At 45.2% G+C, this 22,855-nt stretch overlaps 1 protein-coding gene across 1 annotated transcript in view; it reads right to left on the bottom strand.

Moving 5' to 3' along the window:
- The window catches only part of LOC118789536 (receptor tyrosine-protein kinase erbB-4-like), a 294,445-nt gene that overhangs the window by 21,007 nt on the left and 250,583 nt on the right, over window positions 1-22,855 (bottom strand). The window contains exon 20 of the mRNA XM_036546004.1: window positions 21,287-21,472. Coding sequence (XP_036401897.1) covers window positions 21,287-21,472 — 186 coding nt within the window. The remainder of the gene's footprint in view (window positions 1-21,286; window positions 21,473-22,855) is intronic.

Here is a 22,855-nt window from a genome sequence, read left to right as displayed (position 1 = left end):
ACACCCTTCTGGTGTCAGGGCGTTGAAAGACCACAAGGCCACTGAAGTCATAACCCACTAGGGAACTCACTACCTGAAGTCCACACCTCCATTCCTTTGCTAGTCTTTACACCATTATTACTGACCTCAGATCAGGCCTCTAACCATCCCTGACTCTAAATGGAACAGAACTCCTTTTTTTAATTTCCAGGTGATATTAATACTGATACAAAAAAAAGAAAAGAAAAAAAAAACACTGCCATTTCAATTATGCAAAACATCCGGCGATATGACGCACCAGACCACCTTTCGCTTGTGTCTGGAGGTGCTCCGATCAGCATTCAGATCACCGATCCTGTGTAATCTCAGCCCTGCCAATGTCATATAGTCATTCCAAGCAGGTCGTCTCCCCTCTGAAATATATATGATCATCAGGAGCAATGGGGGAAATACTGATTACAGCTCTCACCCCGCTGGTGACTCATAAGGTGACCCGCGGAATTAATTGGGGAGGAGCGCACCCCCGCAGTAAGCAACTGAGACAAAACAGCGACAAACCATGGTGCCACTGTTGCCAAAATACCGTGCCCCCATGAGCAAAAACCCCATTCAACCAGAATTCACATGCAGACGCTCATACTTCAACATGTGGGTATTGCCTGCGTTTCCCCATCAAGCTAAAGGGGTACACCTGGCTAATTGGTAGGAAAACAAGAGAGCACTCACGTAGACATGGAATATCCAAATGGAATAATAGCAGCACAGGGGCCCCTTGAACCCCCGCTCTGTGCATATGTATATATTCTAAGCACGCCATGTTAGGCTTTCACTTCCATACGGCGAGAGAGTTTATGTAGGATTAGTACTTTCTTCCCTCCGGCATGTCCTATTATGCTGTGCCAGGCATATGCATTAATGGGGGTTAAAGTTGACCCCCCAATAGCACCACCCCCCTTGTTTTCTCCTACCTTGGAGGAGGCGGGGTTCCCTCTGTGACCTATTAGAGCAATTTTCCCCACTCACTTGCAGAGAGAGAGACTGACAGAGCTACTAGAGCAACATTAAATAGGAAAAGATGGTCTTTGATTGGAAGACGAGGGGCTAATTAAAACTTGAACAGCGTATCTGAATAAAAGCGGTAGCTTGTTTAAAAGCTTTGTGTAAACAAGCCACAGCGGACTGCGGGCCGATCTCTCCTGGAGGGCAGGGACCGGGAAGGGAGAGATGGGAGACAGAGGGAGGGGGTGGAGGAAAAGAAGCAGATTGAAGCAGAGGGGAAAGAAGAGATGGAAGGACAGGCGAAAGGGAGTTGGATAGTCAACAACAAACATTTACAAAATCAGTCAGTCAACATCAAATTGCTCTGTTGAATAATTGAGCCGAGGGGTTCAGTTGTATTGAGCCTAGCTGCTGGGGAACGCATAAAGATTATAGTAATGAAGTGCAAAAAAAAAAAAAAAAAAGGTGTGTGTGTGTAGAACTGCGGCACTCGTAAAATGCATTAAACCGGATTTAACCAAAGTTCATTGTCTTTACATTGGATAGTTCAACACAATATGAATATGGCTGACCACTCCGGTCTTTCTCCCCATTCCTTCATGAGGCTTAAAGCAACTGCTAAACAGTGACAAGCTGTAGTTATTCAAGGTTTTTATTTTCAATGATCAACATTCAAATGAAAATGCAAAGCTTGAGTTTAGTGCAAAACCTGTCACCACTGAGATTAGGCCTGTTTTTAGAGTGGAAAAAAAGATAAGGAAAAGCAGCTTACTAGTGCAGACAAACAAAGTTTTGCGCTTGGAAAGGCAGCGTTTCCTCACTCCATCATGGTATTTTAACTCATACACAGAGCAGATAATACAATAATACAGTTGCTCAGCAGAGTGTCGGTGCATTTCTCTTTTACACTCAAATCACCAAATATAAAAAAGCTAAGCATATCAGTAAACACAAAAATAACAAAAGCACTATACTGCTTGGATGACATATGACAAACTGGTAATTCATGGTATGTGTCCATGCTTACGGCTGACACTCTATTCTTAATTATTTCTACAAATATACAGTATTAGAAGAGCAGAGTAGGAGAAAAGTTCACAAAAAAACGACAATAATGATAATAATAAATAAACAACCACTACACGTTAGGAAAATTTCCAACACCACCTTGAGCCGGTTTCAGTGCTTCCCAGAATAGGAAGAAAAATGCTTATCTGCAGTTTGGCTGAACTGACAAGGTCATGAAGCTGTCAGTGCAGAGGCAACAGAGATGGGGTTTGCTGAAAGGTCAAACAGCTCACCTCCCAGGACCACTCACATGTGGGAATCCTGTGGACCATGCACTTGAAGAATGTGCATCTGTCAGCCGTGTGACAATCCTTCCCTTTATGGAGTGAACTCTCACCTCTCTACATATAGAATGAACTCTGACCTCTTGACCCAGTCTTACACAAACTGCTTACCCCTTTTTCACTGACCGTAGCTCATTTTATAGGGAGACCACTGCTTTGGGTTAAAGGAGTGGATTCAGCATGTTTCAGGACTGTACAGCCTCTTAATTATAATCTTTTCACAGAGGAGAGGGCACACTGGGTAGCTGAGAGGAGAACACTCCACACTGTACCAGATAACACATGATGTTTCAAGACGTTTCTGTGATTTTGTGATATGTGATGTGATTGGGATGTGTGATAATTCCTCTTCAGTAGAGGGTAATGCTTTCTCTTGCAGGCCCATGTGGAGCCTTCTGCCTCCTCCCTTTCTGTGCTGACCGAGGCTTGAGTTGTGACAAGCGCAAATATGAGGTATGCGGATACACATCCCAAAAGAAAAGCTTATTTTTCCTTATGGTCTATGAGAGTTAGGCTCTGGCTGAGATTGACGGACCCTTACAGAATGTGGATGGGTTGATTTGTGGGGATTGGTGACAGGGACGAGCCACAGGGATGACGTAAAGGTCAGCAAAATCTGAGCAGAATTTTGCACTGCGTGACTCCCTCAAACACGCCATGAGATGGAGCATTGCCTCGCCCTCTCTCTCTCCAACACGTGCACTGCCTCTCTCTTTCCACTCGCTGTGACGGGCTGCTGAGCAACAGCTTCAAGCCACCTTCACAGCCACAAAAAACGCTTGCCAGGAATACAGACAAACCACCCCACACACGCAGGCGTATACACATGCACACACACACACACACACACACACACACACACACACACACACACACACACGCACACACACACACACGCACACACACACACACAACACACACACAACACACACACACACACCAACACGCACACACACACACAAAGATGCACCCATACACACAAAGACGGATTCAGGAAACAAAGTAGGCAGCAATAGAAAAGCATACAAACACTCTGACACACACATGCAGCCCACACAAATACACGCACCCAAAACAACCTCGCTTTGCTGACAGCCTGCCACTTCGTGGGCCTCTGCTGAACCTTGTGAGGTAGTACAGACAAGAATGTTGAGGCATCTGAAATATAATGTCCCAGCTCAGAGAAACTGCTGGCCATTGAGTCAGCTGCTTTACAAATGTAACCTACCAAATCTGCACCTTCCCCTACAGTTCCTCAATATTTTAGTAAAATGTGTGATTATTAAACACATGATAGCTGTCAAACCAGAGGCAAAGAATGAGGGGAAAAAAATAAACCTGAACTCTCCGTTTCATTCTGTTGACCACTAGACCTCATCCAGTGAGAAAACAGGCAAGCGATGCTGTTGCCTGTGAGCCATTTCCAGATCTGCTGTTAATCTGACAGTGGCCAAGAGGAAATGAAAATATCACTCCTTCCTAAGACAATATCTTAGTTGAAGTGAGATCCTCATCTGGGCACTGGCAGTGTAATATAGCCAGAGTAACTTCAAGCAAAACACAAGTGTTTATTTATTTATTTTAAATAGGACATGTTGGGGGAAAAGGGGCTGCCTGGGAAAGGGTGCCCCGGGTGTTAATTCTCACTCACTTAGCGGTTGTCTGTGTAGTTAAACTGAGAAAACACACATGCTGCACTGAAGAAAGACAGCATTTTTTAGGTCAAGAGGGTACAACACCGCAGCTCTCCTGCAACAATGGGCAGTGAAAGAGGGTAGGGGAGGAGGTGGGGACACAGGAGAAGAGAAAGGGGGGGGGGGGTGGATAGCAGCCTGTCTGTCACACTCCAGTGACCACTCCACAGGGCCTGGAGTGATGACTGCCAGCAGGTATCTGGGCCTGTGGATCAGGGAGGAGGTACCTGGGACCACAGGAGAGTCAATGACCAGCACACAGCCCTTATTTAATGCATAGATACACCTCTTCAGAAAACAGAGAAAAACCTTTGAGAGAAAAAAAAATCATAGCACAAAACACATTTTAATGTAGCCTCTCCCCTAAGCTAGTTATTAACTGTAAAGCTCCCAGGTTTCTATGGGTACCAATAACAGCCAAACAACATGAAAAGAACAGTTACATTTAAATTATATAAATACAGATTTTAAAGAAAATAAGATCGTCATATTTTCTGTCTATATATCTTAATCTGGTCTGGTATTATCAAAAATATCTATTTTTATGCTTTGGTTATAATTAAGCATGAAATTTTTAATACCTGAAAAAAATATTTTCACTGAAAAAAAAATCAGTTTTTCACTGATTAATTATGTGTAATACATTAAGACACAATAAGCACAGCATTTAAAACATGGAAAATATGGGAAAAAAGGATTTCATGCTTGGTCTGTATAGTATATGTCAGCATTTTAAAGGAAAAATTGAAGGATTAATGTAAACAAAGCAGTGAAATTTCAATAATCGCCCATGAATATTCAAGAAGCCAGTGAGGGAAGTAAAGTGCCATGCTTTTTAAAATGAAATAATTTCAAATTAGAAAATGGGGTGATTTCAGAAAGAGGGTGGAAGCTTGCACTGACATGCTTTTCAGACTCCAAAACAAAGTGACTGATGGGGCCAGGTGTGCTGCACAGTAACACTTGATAAACAAAAAGATGGAACTGTAGACAAATTACAGACTCCTCCTCCTCTTCCTCCTCCTCATACTAGTACATCTACTATTACTACTACTACTAATAATAACAATAATAATAATAATAGTAATCATGATGATAATAATAATAATAAAAAATTCCATTACACTCTTGGTGTCAAACTGACACTCTTGGCAGTTGCAGTGCCCGCTCCCAGAATCAGATACTGGCAAACAGTAGTACCTTACACTGCGAGGCCACTTCCAAGAGTCTATCATCATTTTACTTTGATGCAACAAAGCCTCTCTCACTTCTGAACAGCATCACCACAGAAAGTTTTGACCGCTTCTCAACCTAGTTATCGAACATGCAGGACTACTTCCACAGCCTCACTGGGCTAGTCACACTCTTGCCAGTGGAGGATTCTGGGAGTGGTAGAGCGGTGTCAGCTCCCTGTGCTGGGCCACGGCTTTGAGCTGGAGCCCCCTGTCTGGGACCCAGATTGTCAGAGGGCCCCAGGGCCACACTGTGACCATCCAAAGGCAAGACCCCGATCCACAAACATACGCCCACGCATGACCTTGTCCTGGAGGGGGCGTCTGGTCTTGGCATGGGCTGCGGGGGCCAGATGGAGCGAGTAATGTGTTTGGCATGGGAAAGGCATGATGCGAGCTGCTCTCCTCCAGGTGACACCCCGAATCCGACCGCCCCCGCAGGGGGTCACCTCATTATCAACACCGCGAGGGAGCTGGGGGGCGAGAGGGTGAGAGGGATGGGGGTGGCGGGGGTTAGCGTCCCTCCCCATTCCCTTCATACAAGGACATCTACTGCCCTCCCTCCTCTTCAGACATCACAGAAGATGAAGATCTGTGACACTACCTCTGCTCTCCATTCAGATGCAGGCCGTATATTACAGCGCGTGTCTGTCTTCCATTTGTCCCCCTCAGAGTGTGTGGGATTTTCTGTGCTTGTTTTGTCTTTCAGATATTGAAAATGATAGCTAAATCATAAGAGAAAGGCAAAGATAAACTGAGACGTTTAATAGCAGTGGACCCTATGATTAGAAACTGTGAAAACAAACAATAGCATTTAAAACTCTTGGGAAGGGTTTTTTTTTTTTCCTGAGAAGCCAATCTTGTCTTTCCTTACAATTAAATGAAAGAAGTGTAAATTAACAGGAAGAGTGGGAACAGTTAGAAATGATTAAGAACACAGTGGTTTACAAAAAAAAAAAAAAAAACAACACTGAAGGGAAACTCTTGCCACTCTGTGAAGGAATTAAGAGTTAAATTCCCTAGTGGACTGTCAGCATAAATATAGGCGCTCTGCAGTAGCTATTCAGCGTAAACTGCAATGGGTCATGAGTCAAAGGGTCCCAAGTCCCCCACCATGGATGGGATAGCCCCTTGGGGAAGGTGATTAAAGAGGGAAGCATGCAAGCTGGGAATGCCCCCCCCGCCCCCACTCCACCCCCCGCCCATAACAGTAACAGGTCCCAAAACACACGTCTCATTTCACCCCCTTTAAACTTGCTAACACGAGCAGCATGTTAGGAGATCAGACCATAGAAAAAAAAAAAAACAATCAAACGCATTCCACCCTCGGTCATCAGGGAACGGGAAAGAAAAAAAAAGAACATGCTAAAAGGCTCAGATCGAACACAATGAGGAAAGAGTGTGTTCACACAAATTCTTTGTGTAAAAAAAAAAGTACAAAGGGTTTAGAAAAGGATTTTCAGAGACTGTCAGTGGAATTACCTACTCGAGTTTATTGTCTGATTGGTCCTTCATCAGCGGGTCCCTGTCCCAGTCTAAGGACAGCTGCTGCAGGCCCTAAACCCATGGCTCACCTTCAAAAGCATCCTCTCCAGGGGGACAAAGGGGAACTTTAGATCTTCCGGTCTGGGAAGAGTTTGAGCTATCTCTACAGTTCCAACACTGCCATTTCAAACACGTTTTTACATGTTTTTCACAGCCCTGGCAGCAGGTGCCAAAGCAATCAATCTCCTTGTCAGCTTCAGACCCCAGGAGGTGACATATCAACATATGCCCACAAGAATAAATAGAACAATCACTGAATGACTGAATAAATAAAAGAGCTTGTTCCGTGTTCATTCAAAAACATCAGGAATATAAAAGGGTGCGCATCCGCACTACAGAATGAAACAGGCCTGTTTCTCGCATCAGAGAGAAATCGTTCACAACACCACCAACCATTTCCTTTTTTTTTCTGGCCAAGCTTTTCACAAAGGCACTTTATATACTATCCACGTCTGCAGCTGGATACAATACGAGTGGATTCATTTACTGGATTATTTTCCTTAAGGGATATAAAAGCAATGTGCCATGTTGGATTTGAACCAGCGACCCCCCAATCCATGAGTGCTGTGCTTTAAATACTACATCAGACATGAAAAGGTGGGGAGGAGGTGGGGAGTCAGTAATTAGTGGTGGATGGGCCTGAGGGCCTTGGGGATTCATTACTGAGCACAAATCACCTCACTAACCATGTCAATCACAGCAGGCTGTTTACACGATCCCCCGCACAGCCACGGCTCCTCGCTACTAATTGGGCCTTACATCCAGCAATTTATTGCTCAATTGGTCAGGCCTGGAGACAAATTTCTGAAGGGCCGAGACTGGCTTGGCGGCAGATAAAATATTCCCAGTGAAAAGTGGTTTGGGGAATAAGATTATGATGCAGTGAAGAGTGATTGCGGGACATTAAACTCTCTTTAGATTATAAGACTTAACTGTAATATCAGAATGACTGTAATTATCGTAACCATATGTATAGTCATAATAACACCATTTGGATGGGGAATAATAAAAGTTTATTATTGCCAATCTTTGATTGAACCCAGGGAGTGAGAGCTACGTTGTATATGGTCACTGTTGGTGTGAAGACATGCGGGCATATTAATTTCCTCATTCACTGAAGACTGTGTTTACCTGTCCAGACAAACATCCAATTTTTATGAACCTAATTTCTCTCAATAGCCCTGATGCAGATGCTGTGTTTGTGAGTGAGCTCTTCTGGGAGCAATTATCTCTCTGTGAGCACCAGTACAGTTCACTTTGCCATGCAGGTCAAGTGCACATGCAATGTGGTTGTGCATACTTCAGCAACTTTACCATGAAAATGAATTAATGATGACCACATTTGAAAGCTATTAGACATACCATACACTTAAAATAGTGGACAATGGCTTGAAACTTTCTAGCAAAACATGATACGTCTCCTTTACATTAAGTGGCTGCAGAACTTCTGTAATTACATGTCAACAAGTACCTACCAGAATATAAACTGCAACTGCAACATGTTTACTTACATAGAGCACCAGCCTGTGGTACATGTAACTGTGATTCTTATCTTAATAATCAAAGCAAGCTGCTATCCAGAATGTATCTCTGTAATTACAGTGTATTTACTGTGCGAGTCCAATGCCCACATTATATGTGCAAACACCAAAATTTAGAACAAGTATATGATGCATACTTAGATTTTACAGAGGACAAAATTCCCAATGCCTGTTCTTTGCCATTCACTCTTTCCTTTTGCTTGCTCCTTTTTATTTTCTCCATCCACACACCTCCATCTTATGGTCGTCACATTTTGCAGGCCGAAAATGACGCTTATTTGCACCTATTAGTATTTGGCCTAATGAGCAGTGCTAATGATGAGCGATGCTCTCCACGCCCGGGCCCTCAGAGAGAGCGGCGCCGTCTGCTGCCAGCTCTAATCAATACCGCGGGGCCCGTTCTTTCAGCGGGCCGGGCACGCCGTGCCACAGGTGCGAGGAAAGGGATGCGCCTCTCCCTCCCTGGGATTGGGGCGACAATGATGGGGGAGAGCTCTGCGCCGTGCGCGATAAGCCGCATCACAATGGGATCGCCGCGGAAACACGGCGAAGGGGCTATATTTCACCCCATTTGCATTTAATTGAAAAGTCTGTTTGGTCGCTGATTGCGTCGGCGTACCTGAAACAACCTTGGCCCCCCACTGCTTCCCGGGGGCCTCTCTTTGTGCGGCGGCTGAGGCTTGGATGAATGTGACCGCCAAAGGGGAGGCTGGTGTAATCAGTTCTGAGCAGTTCATTAATAACCAATGAATCATGCACACTAATAGAAAAAAAAAATCTTACAGCATTTCAGCAGCCCTTTCAGAATTTAAACCGCAAAAAAATTGTTGTATAAAAGAATAAAAAATTTACCTTTCTGCTAATCAAGTAAATTACACCAGTCAGCATGAAGTGGGATATGAAGTGAAGAAAAGGTTCACTTTGCTGATAATCAGTGCACTGTATATTGTTGTCAAAGGTGTACCGAATAACCATGCCTGCCGAGCTGACACCCCCAAAATTATAACAGCTACACATCACTGATTTGAGAGAAACAACTGAATATTAAACAGATGTGGAGTCGCTGACTGAACTGAGCAGGTGAATTTCTAACAGCCAACTATTACTCACTTTAGAAGGACTTGTGTTACAGGTAGCCTAACCTTGGCATCGTTATTTATCTCTTACTGACTTAAACATCACATATTGCGCTAACCAGTGATTTGACACAACAACTTCCTAGTCCACTAGTGCCAGCTCCACTCTGCTAAGAACTTCTTAACACCAACCACATGCACTGTGACCTGGAGCTCCCACATCTCAATCCCATGTTCAGGCCACAGGCACTCTGTGCTACTCATTGTGTGCCAGGAACACCTCCAAAATGTCTAGCAGGAATCCCTTTGGAGACTGCGCACCCCTATCCTGACAGAAACACCCCATTTTCCCCCCTGGCTGTTGCGTCCCATTGAAGACAAAGGACATCCCTGTGCATGGTCCTCCTCTTCAGCCCCTGGCGCTTATCAATATGCTAATGGTGGCACCTCTGTAGACATCTCCCTGTCTCCCTCCACACCACCCCGCCTCCGCTGCGGCCTTATCATCTCATCTCCTTCCGCAGGCTGGCGGTATCTGCCCGACCGCGATCCAAGTGAGGAAAGCAAGGACCCAGAGGGGCCGGGACTTCCACCCGAGCGGTCTCGCCGCCCTGATTCTTCCAGCCCCTTTAACTCTGAGTGCCAAATGAATATGTGAGTGAGCCCTGGTGCCCAGGACAGTGGACGGAGGAGACGAGCTGTGGCCTGTTGCTGCGAGGGACCCAACCCTCCAGCTCTGTCACTCCCAGGGGGTGTTCCTCAGCCTATACTGCTGAATAGCTAAGAAATGCTAATGCTAAGGATTTCATCATATTTATTCATCTCTATGCCTTTACCAATCCTTGGCCTGCACCTCCAGCCACAACCTATAATTCTAATAAACTCAGGTCATGTTCACATATGCACATTTGTTTCAAAGGGAACACTGATTGGCCTTTTTTCTTTGAAATTTGTGGCATGCGAGCAACTGCTGTTCACTTTGAAGATGAAGGAGGGCAATTTGCTTCAATGCAACAGGTGGTTTATAATTTGAGAGACCATCCTCTCATGATAGATTGAGCAATAACGTGAGCTCCCAAAACCGGCTGTGCAATAAGAAGGCAAAGTGTCAGTTCCAGTTTGTCTGGCTCATTAATACGGCTGGTGCCAGAAACAGGGCGGCTGCACAGCCAGGATTTGATCCGGCAACCCCCTCCGACCGCTCTGTCACCCCGCTGCCCTTAGTGCGAACAAGATACGAAGGCGAGCGGGAGATGGACGGGCTGTCTCTCCGTGGCTGACGGGACAGTGAGGGAAAGTGACAGGTACGGCCACTGCCTGTCACCGGTCCCGCCATCTGGATGACAGCGAGTGCGAGAGACGGAGACGCTCCGATTACGCGGCGCATGGCGTCCTCGCTGCACAGATGCGTCCCGGCTGTCAGAGCAGCCGAGAGCGGGGGAAAAAAAAACACACACACCACACTCACATGCTGGCGCACACGATTCTCCATCATCAATCATCCGGCAGCACCAAACAGATGGGCTCACCGTCATAAATAAGGCGTACCGGAGCCACTCGAACGGTTAAACAATCGTCAGGGAGCATTACCGCACTTTACCGCGATTTGCAGATGACCCAATCGACCACGTTTATGTAAAGGGGGGAGGGAGTCGGCATTGCGGCCAACTGCTTGACAGTAAGTACTCTTCCATGACGACAGGGTTTTGACAGCTGCTATACGGACACCAGAAGGCCTTTTTCCAAGTGTAGGAATTCGCAAGGTGCGTAACAGTGGGAGACATGGACATGTGGACTGAGACGGGCTCTTTCGTCGGGGCCGGTGGTGTCAAACGCTGACATTTACCTGGTGGCTCGGCGGTTATCAGCGCTAAGGTTTGGACCCGGGTGTCAAGAGACTCGGGGGCGAGGGGTGGCAGTTCCAGACCCCTCCCACTAAATCTTCAAAAATGTCACGGCTGTGGGCAATAAAAAGCTACCTGATAGAATTTACATGAGTAAATGTCAATAGGATGAGATTAAAAAGGGAAAGATCATTTCTGCCACGCTCCACCCGGCTCCCACTCTCCAAGGCCACACAAGTCTCATTTCTCTCCTTGGAGTCACCATTTCACTCTGTAAACAGAGTGGGGTGAGAAAACATTCCGTCCATTACTGGGGAACGTCTCCTATCCCCCACAGAGGGCCACAGTCTGGGCTGATCGGTGGAGTCAGGCAATTACAACCCCACAGGAAGAGTGTTAGAGCCGTTAACAGTTCAGTCTCTGACTGGAGGGTGTGTTCTTTCATCCGTGTATTTAAACAAACACGCTCATATCCTCAGTCAGTTATATTTTCCTGCTCCCTCTTAGAATCAAATTTGTGAGAAATTTGCACACCTGCGCAAGAATGCACGTACACACCTGCGCAAGACCACACACGGTCATACACTACACACACAAACACGACGTTAACCTACTGGTTAGACTGGTCATCTTTTGCTGTTTTTTGTCCTCCCTTTTGAAGAGAGTTTTAGGGTACAAAGAGTTTGATTTGAACAGATCAGATGGAGCCTTGAGAAGGAAAGAAAGTAAGTCGCTGACTGAGACATGGCAGCGTACAGCCACCACTGACAACGGCTCACAGTTTACTCCGAGTGCTCTGGGAACCTGATAAAAATCTGACACGACACAGACAGCGCAGACAATGGACAGGCAGCGATATTAACAGCTCTATGCTGCAGCGCAGACAGGTTTTAAAGCTCAGACTGGAAAATGAGGGGCAGAGAAAATCTGTGAGGATGAGACTCATACTGACAGTAGAAGAGGGTGAGTCATTATGCTACTTCACTGACACTACTCTACTGAAAATAAACAGCATATTGATTCATGCTTTAGGACATGCAGAATAGCACTGATATTCTGCTACACTGCTTCCACAAAGGTACTGTTCCTAAGTGCTGCTGCAGCTTAAAATACACACTTTAAGGAACCGAATGCTCTTTCATCAGTCTGCTCTGTAAAGGATTAAATTACTATTTCTCTGTAAAGTATCATGTAACAGTTCAATTATAGCTGTTACCTAAATGGGGTTGGAGCATCTGCAATCGTATCTCTGATTAGTGCTGTTGATTTTGTAATGTAAACCCATTCAATGATAAATAAATGTAGCCTGCACAGTCCCCTGCATCTCTACTCCACTCCTCCCCCTGTTGGTTGGATGCTGTACTACAGAAAATATGCATATGCATGTAGACGACAATTGTACTGGGACAAGAAAGCATTATGGAGTACTCTGCAGGAAACATAAAAATCCATCATCAGATCCATTTACACAGGCAGCTTATTGTTTGCTTGCCTTGAGTCAGAAACTCAACAACTCAATCATATTTGACAAATATCATATCATTATATACTGAATATATACATCCGTAATTCAAAACTAATTAGAAAATACAGCAATCCCGGAAGATGTAGTTACAAACTGAAAGCCTAGAATGTTTTCATTGTGAATTTGTAAAGTAAAGTTTCAGTTCTCAGGGTATTTAAGAAGCTCTGATGTCCAATAAGGAAAACGATGTATATCAGTAATAGTAATTTCTCTTTGCTGGTGTAGTTCAAATGATGATGGACAGATATTTAAACACCCCCTCTCACGAGTGTGTTTGATCACCCCCCCCACCCCCCAATCTCTGCTGGTCACTTTGGGTCAATGCCATTAAGATCTGTCTCACAGCCAGTGGATTTTGACGTTTGCATAATTGAAAATGAATTGAAACTGTTGATGCACCCCCACTTCATTTTTAAATTGGCATAATGACCTATTACCTGACGGATTACAAATTAGATTGCAGACTGCCTCTCTCTATGTTGACGTGGAGACCTGGTGTTAACCGTTTGCATGCATACTGTAGAACTGGCACATTCTGGCTACATACAAAGAGGCCTGGCTCGCCTGCAGGTTCCACCAGAGGAAAAACAGGAAACGGAAAAAGAAAAAATATAACTGGAGAATAAATACGAAAACAAAGGACACAGATGTAAAAGATGAGTGACAGGGAAGGGGTAAGAAAGGGAGAGGAGGCAGGAATGAAATTGAGCAAAGGGAAACAGAAAGGAACAAAGCACAAAAAACGACAACAAACAGGACAACACAGAAAGAAAGAAGACACAAAAGTAGAGAAAAAAGAAAGAAAGAGAGAGACAAAGAGCAGAAGATACTGGAGCCGAATGATATGATCACGATTTGGCAATAATGGAAATACATGCCTGTGCCGTGACTTCGAAATAAAACACACTTTTATTTCTCCCAGCACTGGCACTGCATGATTAGGTGGAGCAAATAAGCAGACATGATGACATTAGTGCTGATGGGGAAGGATGCCTCTGTAGAGGAGGGCGGGGGGGGGGGGGGGGGGGGGGGGTCTCCCTCTCTCATCCCTGTCAGTGCAGTCAGCTGGAGGTATGGCTGGATCAGGTGCTGGCTGACTCCTAGGGAGTACCCCTGGGGACATTACTGGAGGGAGAAGATGCCCCCCCCCCGTGACATGACCCTGTGAGTCCCTGCTCTGGGTCATGTCACATGTGAAGACCCCCTCAAATACGCCCTCAGAATCTGTCATTTCAAAAGTGCAAGAGAAAAATGTGAGCGAGGAGAGACAGACGATGAGCACAAGAAACCTGCATCCGTCCCTAAAGAATACTAAAGCAGGCGATGTTTACAGCTCTCTGCGGAAACTGTATCACGGAGGTCAAATCACGATCACAATTAAAAAGGTATTAGATGCAATCCAGGACACTATTTTTGAGCCTCTGAAAGGAAGTGCTAAAACATCAATTAATATGCATCTAAATGGACCCAAGCTTGGCCATTCTGACCTTTAATTACAGACGAAAATGCAGTCTGCTTAAGAGGTATAACCTATGTTTCAGCAGCACTCAGCCATTTCCTCATAGACCATTACAAGGGGTGGAGGGGGGTTAGCTGTGTGTCATATATAACTACAGGTCAAACTAAGAGGAAGAACCTTAAAACAAGTGTTTACCTCACATCCAGCTGTAATTTTCCAAGGTGACATTCTGCTCTGTCTCACACACACACACACACACACACACACACACACACACACACACACACACACACAGATATACAGACAGACAGAAACACACACACACACACACACACACACACACGCACGCATGGATGCACGCACACATGCACGAACACACGCACACACCATTGTCACAGTGATATCACACCCCAAACTGCACTGACCAGGTGCAACACTCAGAACACAGGGCCTCAGTAACATGTCCAAGGCCTCACCCCCACTCAACACACATAGACCACCAGTCCACCAGTGGGGCACATGAGGGATCAGAGAGAGCAGAGAGCAAGCACAGTGCTCCCTGTTCTGGATGGCAGACGGTGGTGGCGGAGCAGCATGCTCAGTCTGCTCAGTATGCAGCCTCACCCCAGCGGTGCGGTCATCCACCACGGACCCCACTGATGCTCAGAGCCTTCCCACTGCGGGTTTGAATGAGCCAACGTGTGCAGTGTTGGGAGTTCATGTCCTCTGGGCCACTCTTAATTTTGCATAGGCACACACTGCTGAGAGCAGTTCCTCATATAAGACCAACCATTAACGGGCTTATACACACTGTTCTTTAATGAGACTGTCATGGATGATTTCATCACCCCCTTGAGTCTGAAAAACTTCTCACAATGCCAGGAGCCTTGGTTCCTTTGTAATAATACGCTGCTGTATTAAGAGTATGACTGTCAAAGGCTGCCAATGGGGGACTACCATTTGCTCAAAGCTGTATAAACTAAAAGGATTTTAGATTTTGAAGTTTAACAGGGTTAGTTGAGATTGACAATTATCTTTATTAGGAGCTCATATAAAGCAACAGAATAAAGGGGCCTGGGCCCCTTGTATAGACACCAGTAAAACTATAAAACAGACAGTGGTAAAACTGAATAAGGAACTTAAGTAAAATTTAATGAAAAAAAGTGAAAAAAGGGAAAACTTAAAAATGAATAAACAATTAAAAATCCTAGTTTAGGAATGGGTAAACTATAAGATTTAGAAGTGTAAACTGTCCTATATAAGGGCATTTTCTGCACAAATGAATAAAGAGCACACAAATGCCAGGTACTCAGGTAAACTACATGGACGAGCAGCTGCCAGGAATCCGCGGCTGGGCCCTGATCACACTGAGAGAGCTCGGCGACCCCTCCTGCACAGGCCCGCGCTCACTCCTCCCTGTATAAATATCACACAGACGTGTATGAGGTGGCGTGCCGGCTGGCTGTCATTTGTCACAGGCGTCCCCAGGTGCCCGGGCCTCATCCATCCTCTGACATGCCTGCAGTTGCCCGTCACCCTGCGGGCTTTCCTGGACCTATTTTTATACCCCCCCCCCGCCTCGCCGATCGGGGGGCTGCGCAAGAGAGAGACAGCAAAGGGGGGTGCGGACTGATCCCAGAGCAGTAGTCAAGCCTGTCTCTGCTCCTCTGCTGTGGAACAGTTGTAAGAGCCGGGGAGGTGCTCGTGACAACCTCGTCAGGACAAACACAAGCCACCATGATCCACATCGGTGTCTACCTGCGACAGAGCAGCAAGATGCTTTCGCAGTACTGCAGGCTGCTTCCGTGAACCCACGAGCGCGTCCTAATGCACTGCAACAACTACACCACCTTAAAGATACACTGCTAATCAGTTGGAGGTTGTTAAAATGTGGGTTCGTTATGTGTCACTGTGCTCAGCTGTAGTCTACCATATATATAAGTGTTTTCACGGAACAATAGACTTATTTCTGTCACAGATTTCTATATGTGCATATGTGGAAAAAGTCAGAAATGATGAAACAGACTGCCTATCCTGTATTTATAGAATGTAGTCAAATGGATTAATATGCTTTGCAGTATACTGCGTGGACAATACCTCGCCATCTTTATTTTTTTTAAAGAATATCCACAGGGTGACCAATCTAATCAAAGTCCTGAATCCCAAAATCTGAGCTGAAATGTAAAAATCCAGAACCTCCATTACAGCAGCTGATCCCAGCCAGTAATTGGAAATGGTCACAGCTTATCTGCCTAAACCCTCTCTTTCTGTATGCTCAGCAGGGACAAGCCCTCGCTGGCTAAAACTCCAAGTCTGCTCACTCCAACCTAAAGAAGGCTGCAGATCTGGGGAAACCTTGGCTGCACTGCAGTAATGCTACTGTCACAGATATAGGATTACCAGACTGGTTCATACGCATTTCATTTTCCTGTCCTGTTAAATATAGCGCCATGATTTCTTGGACAAACAAGAACAGCCCCGTTAGAACCATAATTAAACCAAAGTAGCTTCTACCATGAATTTAATTTAAAGATTTAAAAGGTCATTCCTGCCAAATATTGCTGCCAGTCTCACCTCATTTATTTGTTTAGTGTTGCACGAGTCCAATCAGTGCCTAAGATAGACTGCAGGCATGTGGTTGGTGGCAGCCATCTCACTTTTTTCGAAATCCAAGAGCAGTATTTGAGGCTTCCCCCCTGGATTCCTCTTCAAAAATATTTGAAAATTCTACATAATTTGAAACCACCTGGTCACGGACACACCGCGGGAATGAAAATGGAGCTTTTAAAAGCTTCAATCTTCCAGGCGTGAGACACTCCCTGCAACAGCAGGTGATTGCAGATTGGCATTAGCTTTGGCACGCGACAGTGTGACCACACGAACCGACATGACGTCATCGTGTGAGCTCCTCTCATCTGTGAGAAACTGGGCCTGGCTCTTTCTAAATTTGGAGGTTTGGAGTCTGGTTTGGCGATGCTAGTGCAAACGCAGAGTGGGACAAAATTTTTTTTAAAAATCCCGTGTGGAGGTCCTCGGTGGAATTCGGTGAAAGCGACAGAGGCGGACGGAAGGACAGAGGGAGAGGTGGAGCAGTCGAGGAGGAGAAGACGAGGGGAGGCGCGCGGCACCTCCATCTCGTGTAATGAGGCTGGAAGAGATGTGTTTGCTCAGCTACAAAGGCCGATCTGCAAAGGGAAATGACCTGGAGGTGCTTTAAGTGTTTCCAGATGAGATATCCATTACTGCTCATTGTCTTTTTTGGCAAACACAAATGGAATGCAAAGGAAAGGAAGAGGGGGCTCGACTGTTAGTCAGATAGCCTCCATTACTTCCACTTTTTACAGACCACGGCAATTATTACAGTGGCTGATTACTGATTCTAGAAGGTGTGTTATGTTGGGGATGAAGAGTATCAAGACTTGAGACAAGACACTCCTGAGACAAAACTATCCAAATTTACAGGCAATTTCACTGATGATAATAGGACGTATCAGCAGAATATCCAGCTGCAAGAGCTGCAAAATAAATCTGACAGGGGAAGTAGCAAGTTAGATGAAAACAAATGGAGAAAACTGAATGGATCAACTGAAACATGACAATATGCTAGCATTTCCACATCTGCGTCTGACGGGGATATATGGGTGTCACTGCAGCAGCTGTCAGGGACTGCCATGTTGGTTGTTTTAAACACCCAGAACTAAATATCCACTCTCTGCTTTATATGCACGTCTGTGCAATCCGGTTTGACTGAAAGAGGCTGGGGGTGTTAATGTGAAAGGAACAGCCCCATGACCTGGTGAGCCCTCGGCTGACTGACCTGGGATCAGCGCCGCGCCCGCGGAATGAGAGCGGGAGTGAGGACACAAGGCAATCAGTATTCGCACTCCGTCCGCATGTATAATTGATTGATCCGCTCATTAAAATTAAAACCAAACCTAATTATTCCATTAATATTCCATTCTGTAAGGGATTGTCAGGGAAGAGGGACCAACAAGTAGTTTCACAGACTTTGCTCTGGAGCAGAGGATCTTCAACATCCTTCTTGTCAGTTTCTGTAAGTCACCAGGCTGATTTCATGCTGTTGCCGCATATGCAAACGTAACAACCAAACTTGTTTAACTTTCTCTGCTTTAAAAGTAAGCAATAAGCTGAAATAATTTGCCCGATGAGGGCAGGTTGGCTGCAGGACCAGAACCAATCTTAGAAATGCATGCAATGATTTATGCAAATAACAGTCAACAATGGATGTTTTCTTCATACAGGTAAGAATGCAGGAATGCACAATGTTTTGTGCAGAAACAATGCCCTGTGATTAGTGCTGCACTACAGTCACAATGCCAGCCATTACCTGAAGAGTGCACAGCAATATGGTCATGGTTTCATTTTTCAAGAAGCATTTTCATGTAGTGTTATTTACCATCACAGATTACCTTAAAATCTGAAATCAGTAAGACCCGCATCATATTAATGTGCCGCATAATCAGTTCTTCTTTGCTATTCACCTGCTTAAGAAAAGACGTGGTCAATAATCACAAAGGTCACACAAGAGTGAAGGATGCGAGAGGTTTGTGCATGGTCGCTGGGAGAGACTTTAAAAGATCAGGCAGACTGGGGATTTAAATTCATACCAACACTGGTATCTACATGCATGTGCATGCGCATGTACACACACACACACACACACACACACAGAAATACATATGCATGCGCACACACACACACACACACACACATGCACGCATATACACACACACACACAGAAATACATATACATGCACACACACACACGCACACACGCGCACACACACACACACACACACACACACACACACACACACACACACACACAGGAATACATATGCATGCACACACACACGCACACACATGTGCACACACACACACAAATACATATGCATACACACACGCATACACACTCACACACATCTTTCCCCTCCGAGCAACTTCCCTCTCCTTTTCAATATGGTAGCACATTCACCTTGTGTGCATCATCATTGCAGGCTGAATGAAGAGACTCAATGGAAGCAGTGCTAATAATTACAAAACAAACATACCACAGCCATAGCAGCATTTGCTCAGATTCTCTGCTCCATTCCCTCTGGTTCTGCTAATTTGGGACATGCTGATTTATGGGATGGCAACCTTCTTCAAACAAACGCACCAAGGAGGTACGTCAACCTAAAAGAGCTTACTCTGTACATAAAAACGAGTCAGCAAGGATCCAAGCCATTCATTCCCTTAATATCCATCTCATTTCTTACTTTATTTTTAACAGCACTGTGCTGGTAATTTTAATAATACTGTGCTGTGATTGCAGCTTCATAACTTGCAGAAAGGTTGGAAAAACATGCCACGTCACAGACACCCGGGTGCATTTCCTGGGCAAAACAACACTTCATCTGATGTGTTTGTATTGAGAAGTCTATAAACAAAACATTACATTGTTATGCTCCTTTCAATATCACAGAGTATGTTTATGAAGTATGACTAAAAGGGAAAAAAGGTTGATAAATAAGCTTCGTCCTCAATGAATATTCTCTCTTGTCATTTTAAATTGCATTGCAGATTCTGCTGCAATACAGTTTGTGAATATATTTATAAGGTGTTGCAGCACAAGCAAATGCTTTATTTATTATATATCGGGACCATTATTCGTTTCATTATTTATAAGTGTGAATAATGGCATTTCTAACGTCTGAGGATGTTTAGCTTTAAAGGCTAACTGCTGAATACCAGATTATCCTCCTTCCCTCTCTGAAAACGGCCGAGCCCTTCACCGCCTCAGATATCAAATCGAATCCAATTACTGCTATAAGTACCTGGCTAAGTTTTCTGCTCCTCGAGCTCATTTAAGTTCTCAGTCACTGCGGATGTAGGAAAGGAACCCCGCATTAGCCATCCCTTCACATCACCTCCCATTCACTGGCTTCTCCTGGCTCTTTGATGAAACTAGGCATAATTCTAACTGTGAATTCAAGATCAAATAAAAAAAGACATCTGTACATCACAATGAGTTAGAATTTACTTGCGTTATCGCGGGGGAACAAAGGAATTATTCACTTACAACATCTTTATCCCGGAACAAGAAACAGTTATAACTCTCTGAGCCCACATTTCAAAACATATCATGTCTTTGCAGATCGACCGTTTCAGCCTTTCGCCTAAAGAACACCTCCTACTTATTTAATTGCTTTAATCCACAATGTTTAAATCTCAAACTTTAAATAGACAATGAATGCCATACGTGTAGCAGGCAGCACCGTGCTGGTGTTGAATAAGAATCGGTGTGTTTTACAACAAATAATAGGTGAAGCCATCTACACGGTAGCTTTTCATGATATATTGCTTTTATCAGGTTCTTTTAAGATGAGGGAACAAAGAAGAACTGCGGGATCCTTCTTTATTTAAGCTTTGAAACCTTTTTTTCGACATTGTGGTGGCATGTATGAGTGTGCGTGAGAGAGGAGTTCATAGCCTGGAGTAAGTCTAATCCTGCTGACACGCACTGCAATCTTCAGCGCTCCTCAAAACAGCGAAGCGGGGGGTTTGAAATCAAAAGAATGCACGCAGAGCTGTAACTTTCCAGTGGAGAAGAGAGGGTAGGGGGTGACCGATCCGTGCTTCAGAGCACAGCGTGCGCTATTCACTGAAACTCAAGCAGGAGAGGCAGGGGACACAAATTAAGTGGAGCACTGTGATACTGTGTTACCCGGTATGACCAGGGGGCTGGTGCACCCTAAATGTACACGTGTGCTTTGCGTAAGCTACACAGCTTTACATTGTCGCAGTCCACTAAAATAGTGGTGATGTCCGGATCCTGCCTTGTACTTGTGTGAAACGGTTCCAGTAGTGGCTGGCATAGTTGCTTCACCTGATGCTAGTGTGTGAAGAGCCAGTTTCCCTACCTGACAGAGCCAGGCAGGCTGTTTTACCCTCTGATCACATGTGGATCCCCCCTGACCTCCTCCCCTCCCTCCTCGCCGGGTCAGGTGACCCCACAGTGGGCGGGCCCTTTCTCTTACCTTGGCGATCTGGACACACCAGTTGAGCAGCAGCTGGGAGCCGATGTTGTCCTTGTGCTCGTGGACGTAGTCCAGCAGGCAGCCATGGGGCATGAGCTGCGTGACCAGCTGAATGGTGGGGCTCAGGCACACCCCCAGCAGCCTCACCAGGTGGGGGTGCTCCATGCTGGCCATGATCAGGGCCTCCTGGGGGGGAGGAGCAACAGACTCAGACCACGGGAACCACACAGTCCACCTGCCTGCCAAGCACAGTGTCTCAGAACATTTCTGTAACACTTGACCGCAACACTGCAGTGTCACATTGGCCTTGAGAGAATCGGGTGCTCAGTGTACCACACTTGACACAGATATGATAACACAAACAAACACTGAACAATGACACCTTCCAGCAAAACAATGCAGCCAGGTGGGAAGTTCAAGGGCTCAAGGGCTTAGTGTGTGTGTGTGTGTGTGTGTGTGTGTGTGTGTGACAGAGAGAGTGTGTGTGTGTGAGCATGTGAGTATGTGTGTTTGTATGTAGAGGATGTGCCTCTGACAGCGAGAGTATCAGTTGTGAGACACTACTGCAGAGTGATGGCTTGCTGAATCCTGAAAGCCCTGAAGCTAGCAGGGTAGAGATTGCATTTGCACCAAAGAGTAGAGATATTTTAAGACAGTGCTGGGGTGACAGATGAGCAGCCTTTAAATTTAGATTTACAAAAGAGCTGGAACTTGTGCTCTGGTGTAAAGCAGATTAATAAAGTCCCCTACAGTCCAGAGCAGGTAGAAAAGGCCATTTGCCACTGGAATTAGGTCTGATTTAGAGCCAATGAGACAGTGTGGTAGATCTTCAGCTAATAACTAAGGAGTAGATTATGCAAGAGACCATAAAATATTCCAAATAACCGTATCTCTCTATATTCACAGGGGGAAAAGAACAGCACTGCTACATCTATTGTGGCTTTTTGCCCAGTTACGAGTAAAAGCAGGAGTAAAATACGATCCTTTTATCAGTTCCCTGGGAAAACATTATGAGTCATTGTTGGGAATGGTTCAGTTTACTGCTCTTCCTGTACAGTCCTGACCTCCATTACCGCTGCCTGACCCTCAGCCTTCCTCACAGAACCAGGGTGTGATAGGGCTGGGGATCTGGGGAGTATCGGCAGGTGTGTGTGCGCGTGCGTGTGTGTGTGTGTGTGTGTGTGTGTGTGTGTGCGTGCGTGTGTGTCTAAGAGTGTGTTTGTGTGTGGGTCTGTGTCTGCATGTATCTGTGCATTTGTGTGTGTGTGTGTGTGTGTGTGAGAGAGAGAGAGAGAGAGAGAGAGAGTGTTTGTGTGAGAGTGTGTGTTTCTGCATGTGTTTATAGTATGGGACTAAGGTCTGGATTCAATCAAAATGGTCAAGCTATCTTGAGGGAACATTTAATATAATCCAAAAATAGCAATAATTAAATTAGTTGTAATAAATCAAACATGCTTTATCCTAATAGGAATCAGACTTAGAGAGGACACACACAAACATGAACACACACACACACACACACACACAATGCAGAAAAAGAGAAACAGCACAGTTCTCTCTTCACTCAGA

Source organism: Megalops cyprinoides, chromosome 14 (genome assembly GCF_013368585.1).
Source record: "Megalops cyprinoides isolate fMegCyp1 chromosome 14, fMegCyp1.pri, whole genome shotgun sequence".
Lineage (NCBI taxonomy): Eukaryota > Metazoa > Chordata > Actinopteri > Elopiformes > Megalopidae > Megalops > Megalops cyprinoides.
Note: the sequence above shows the minus strand (reverse complement) of the source record. Positions and strands in the feature narration are given on the sequence as shown.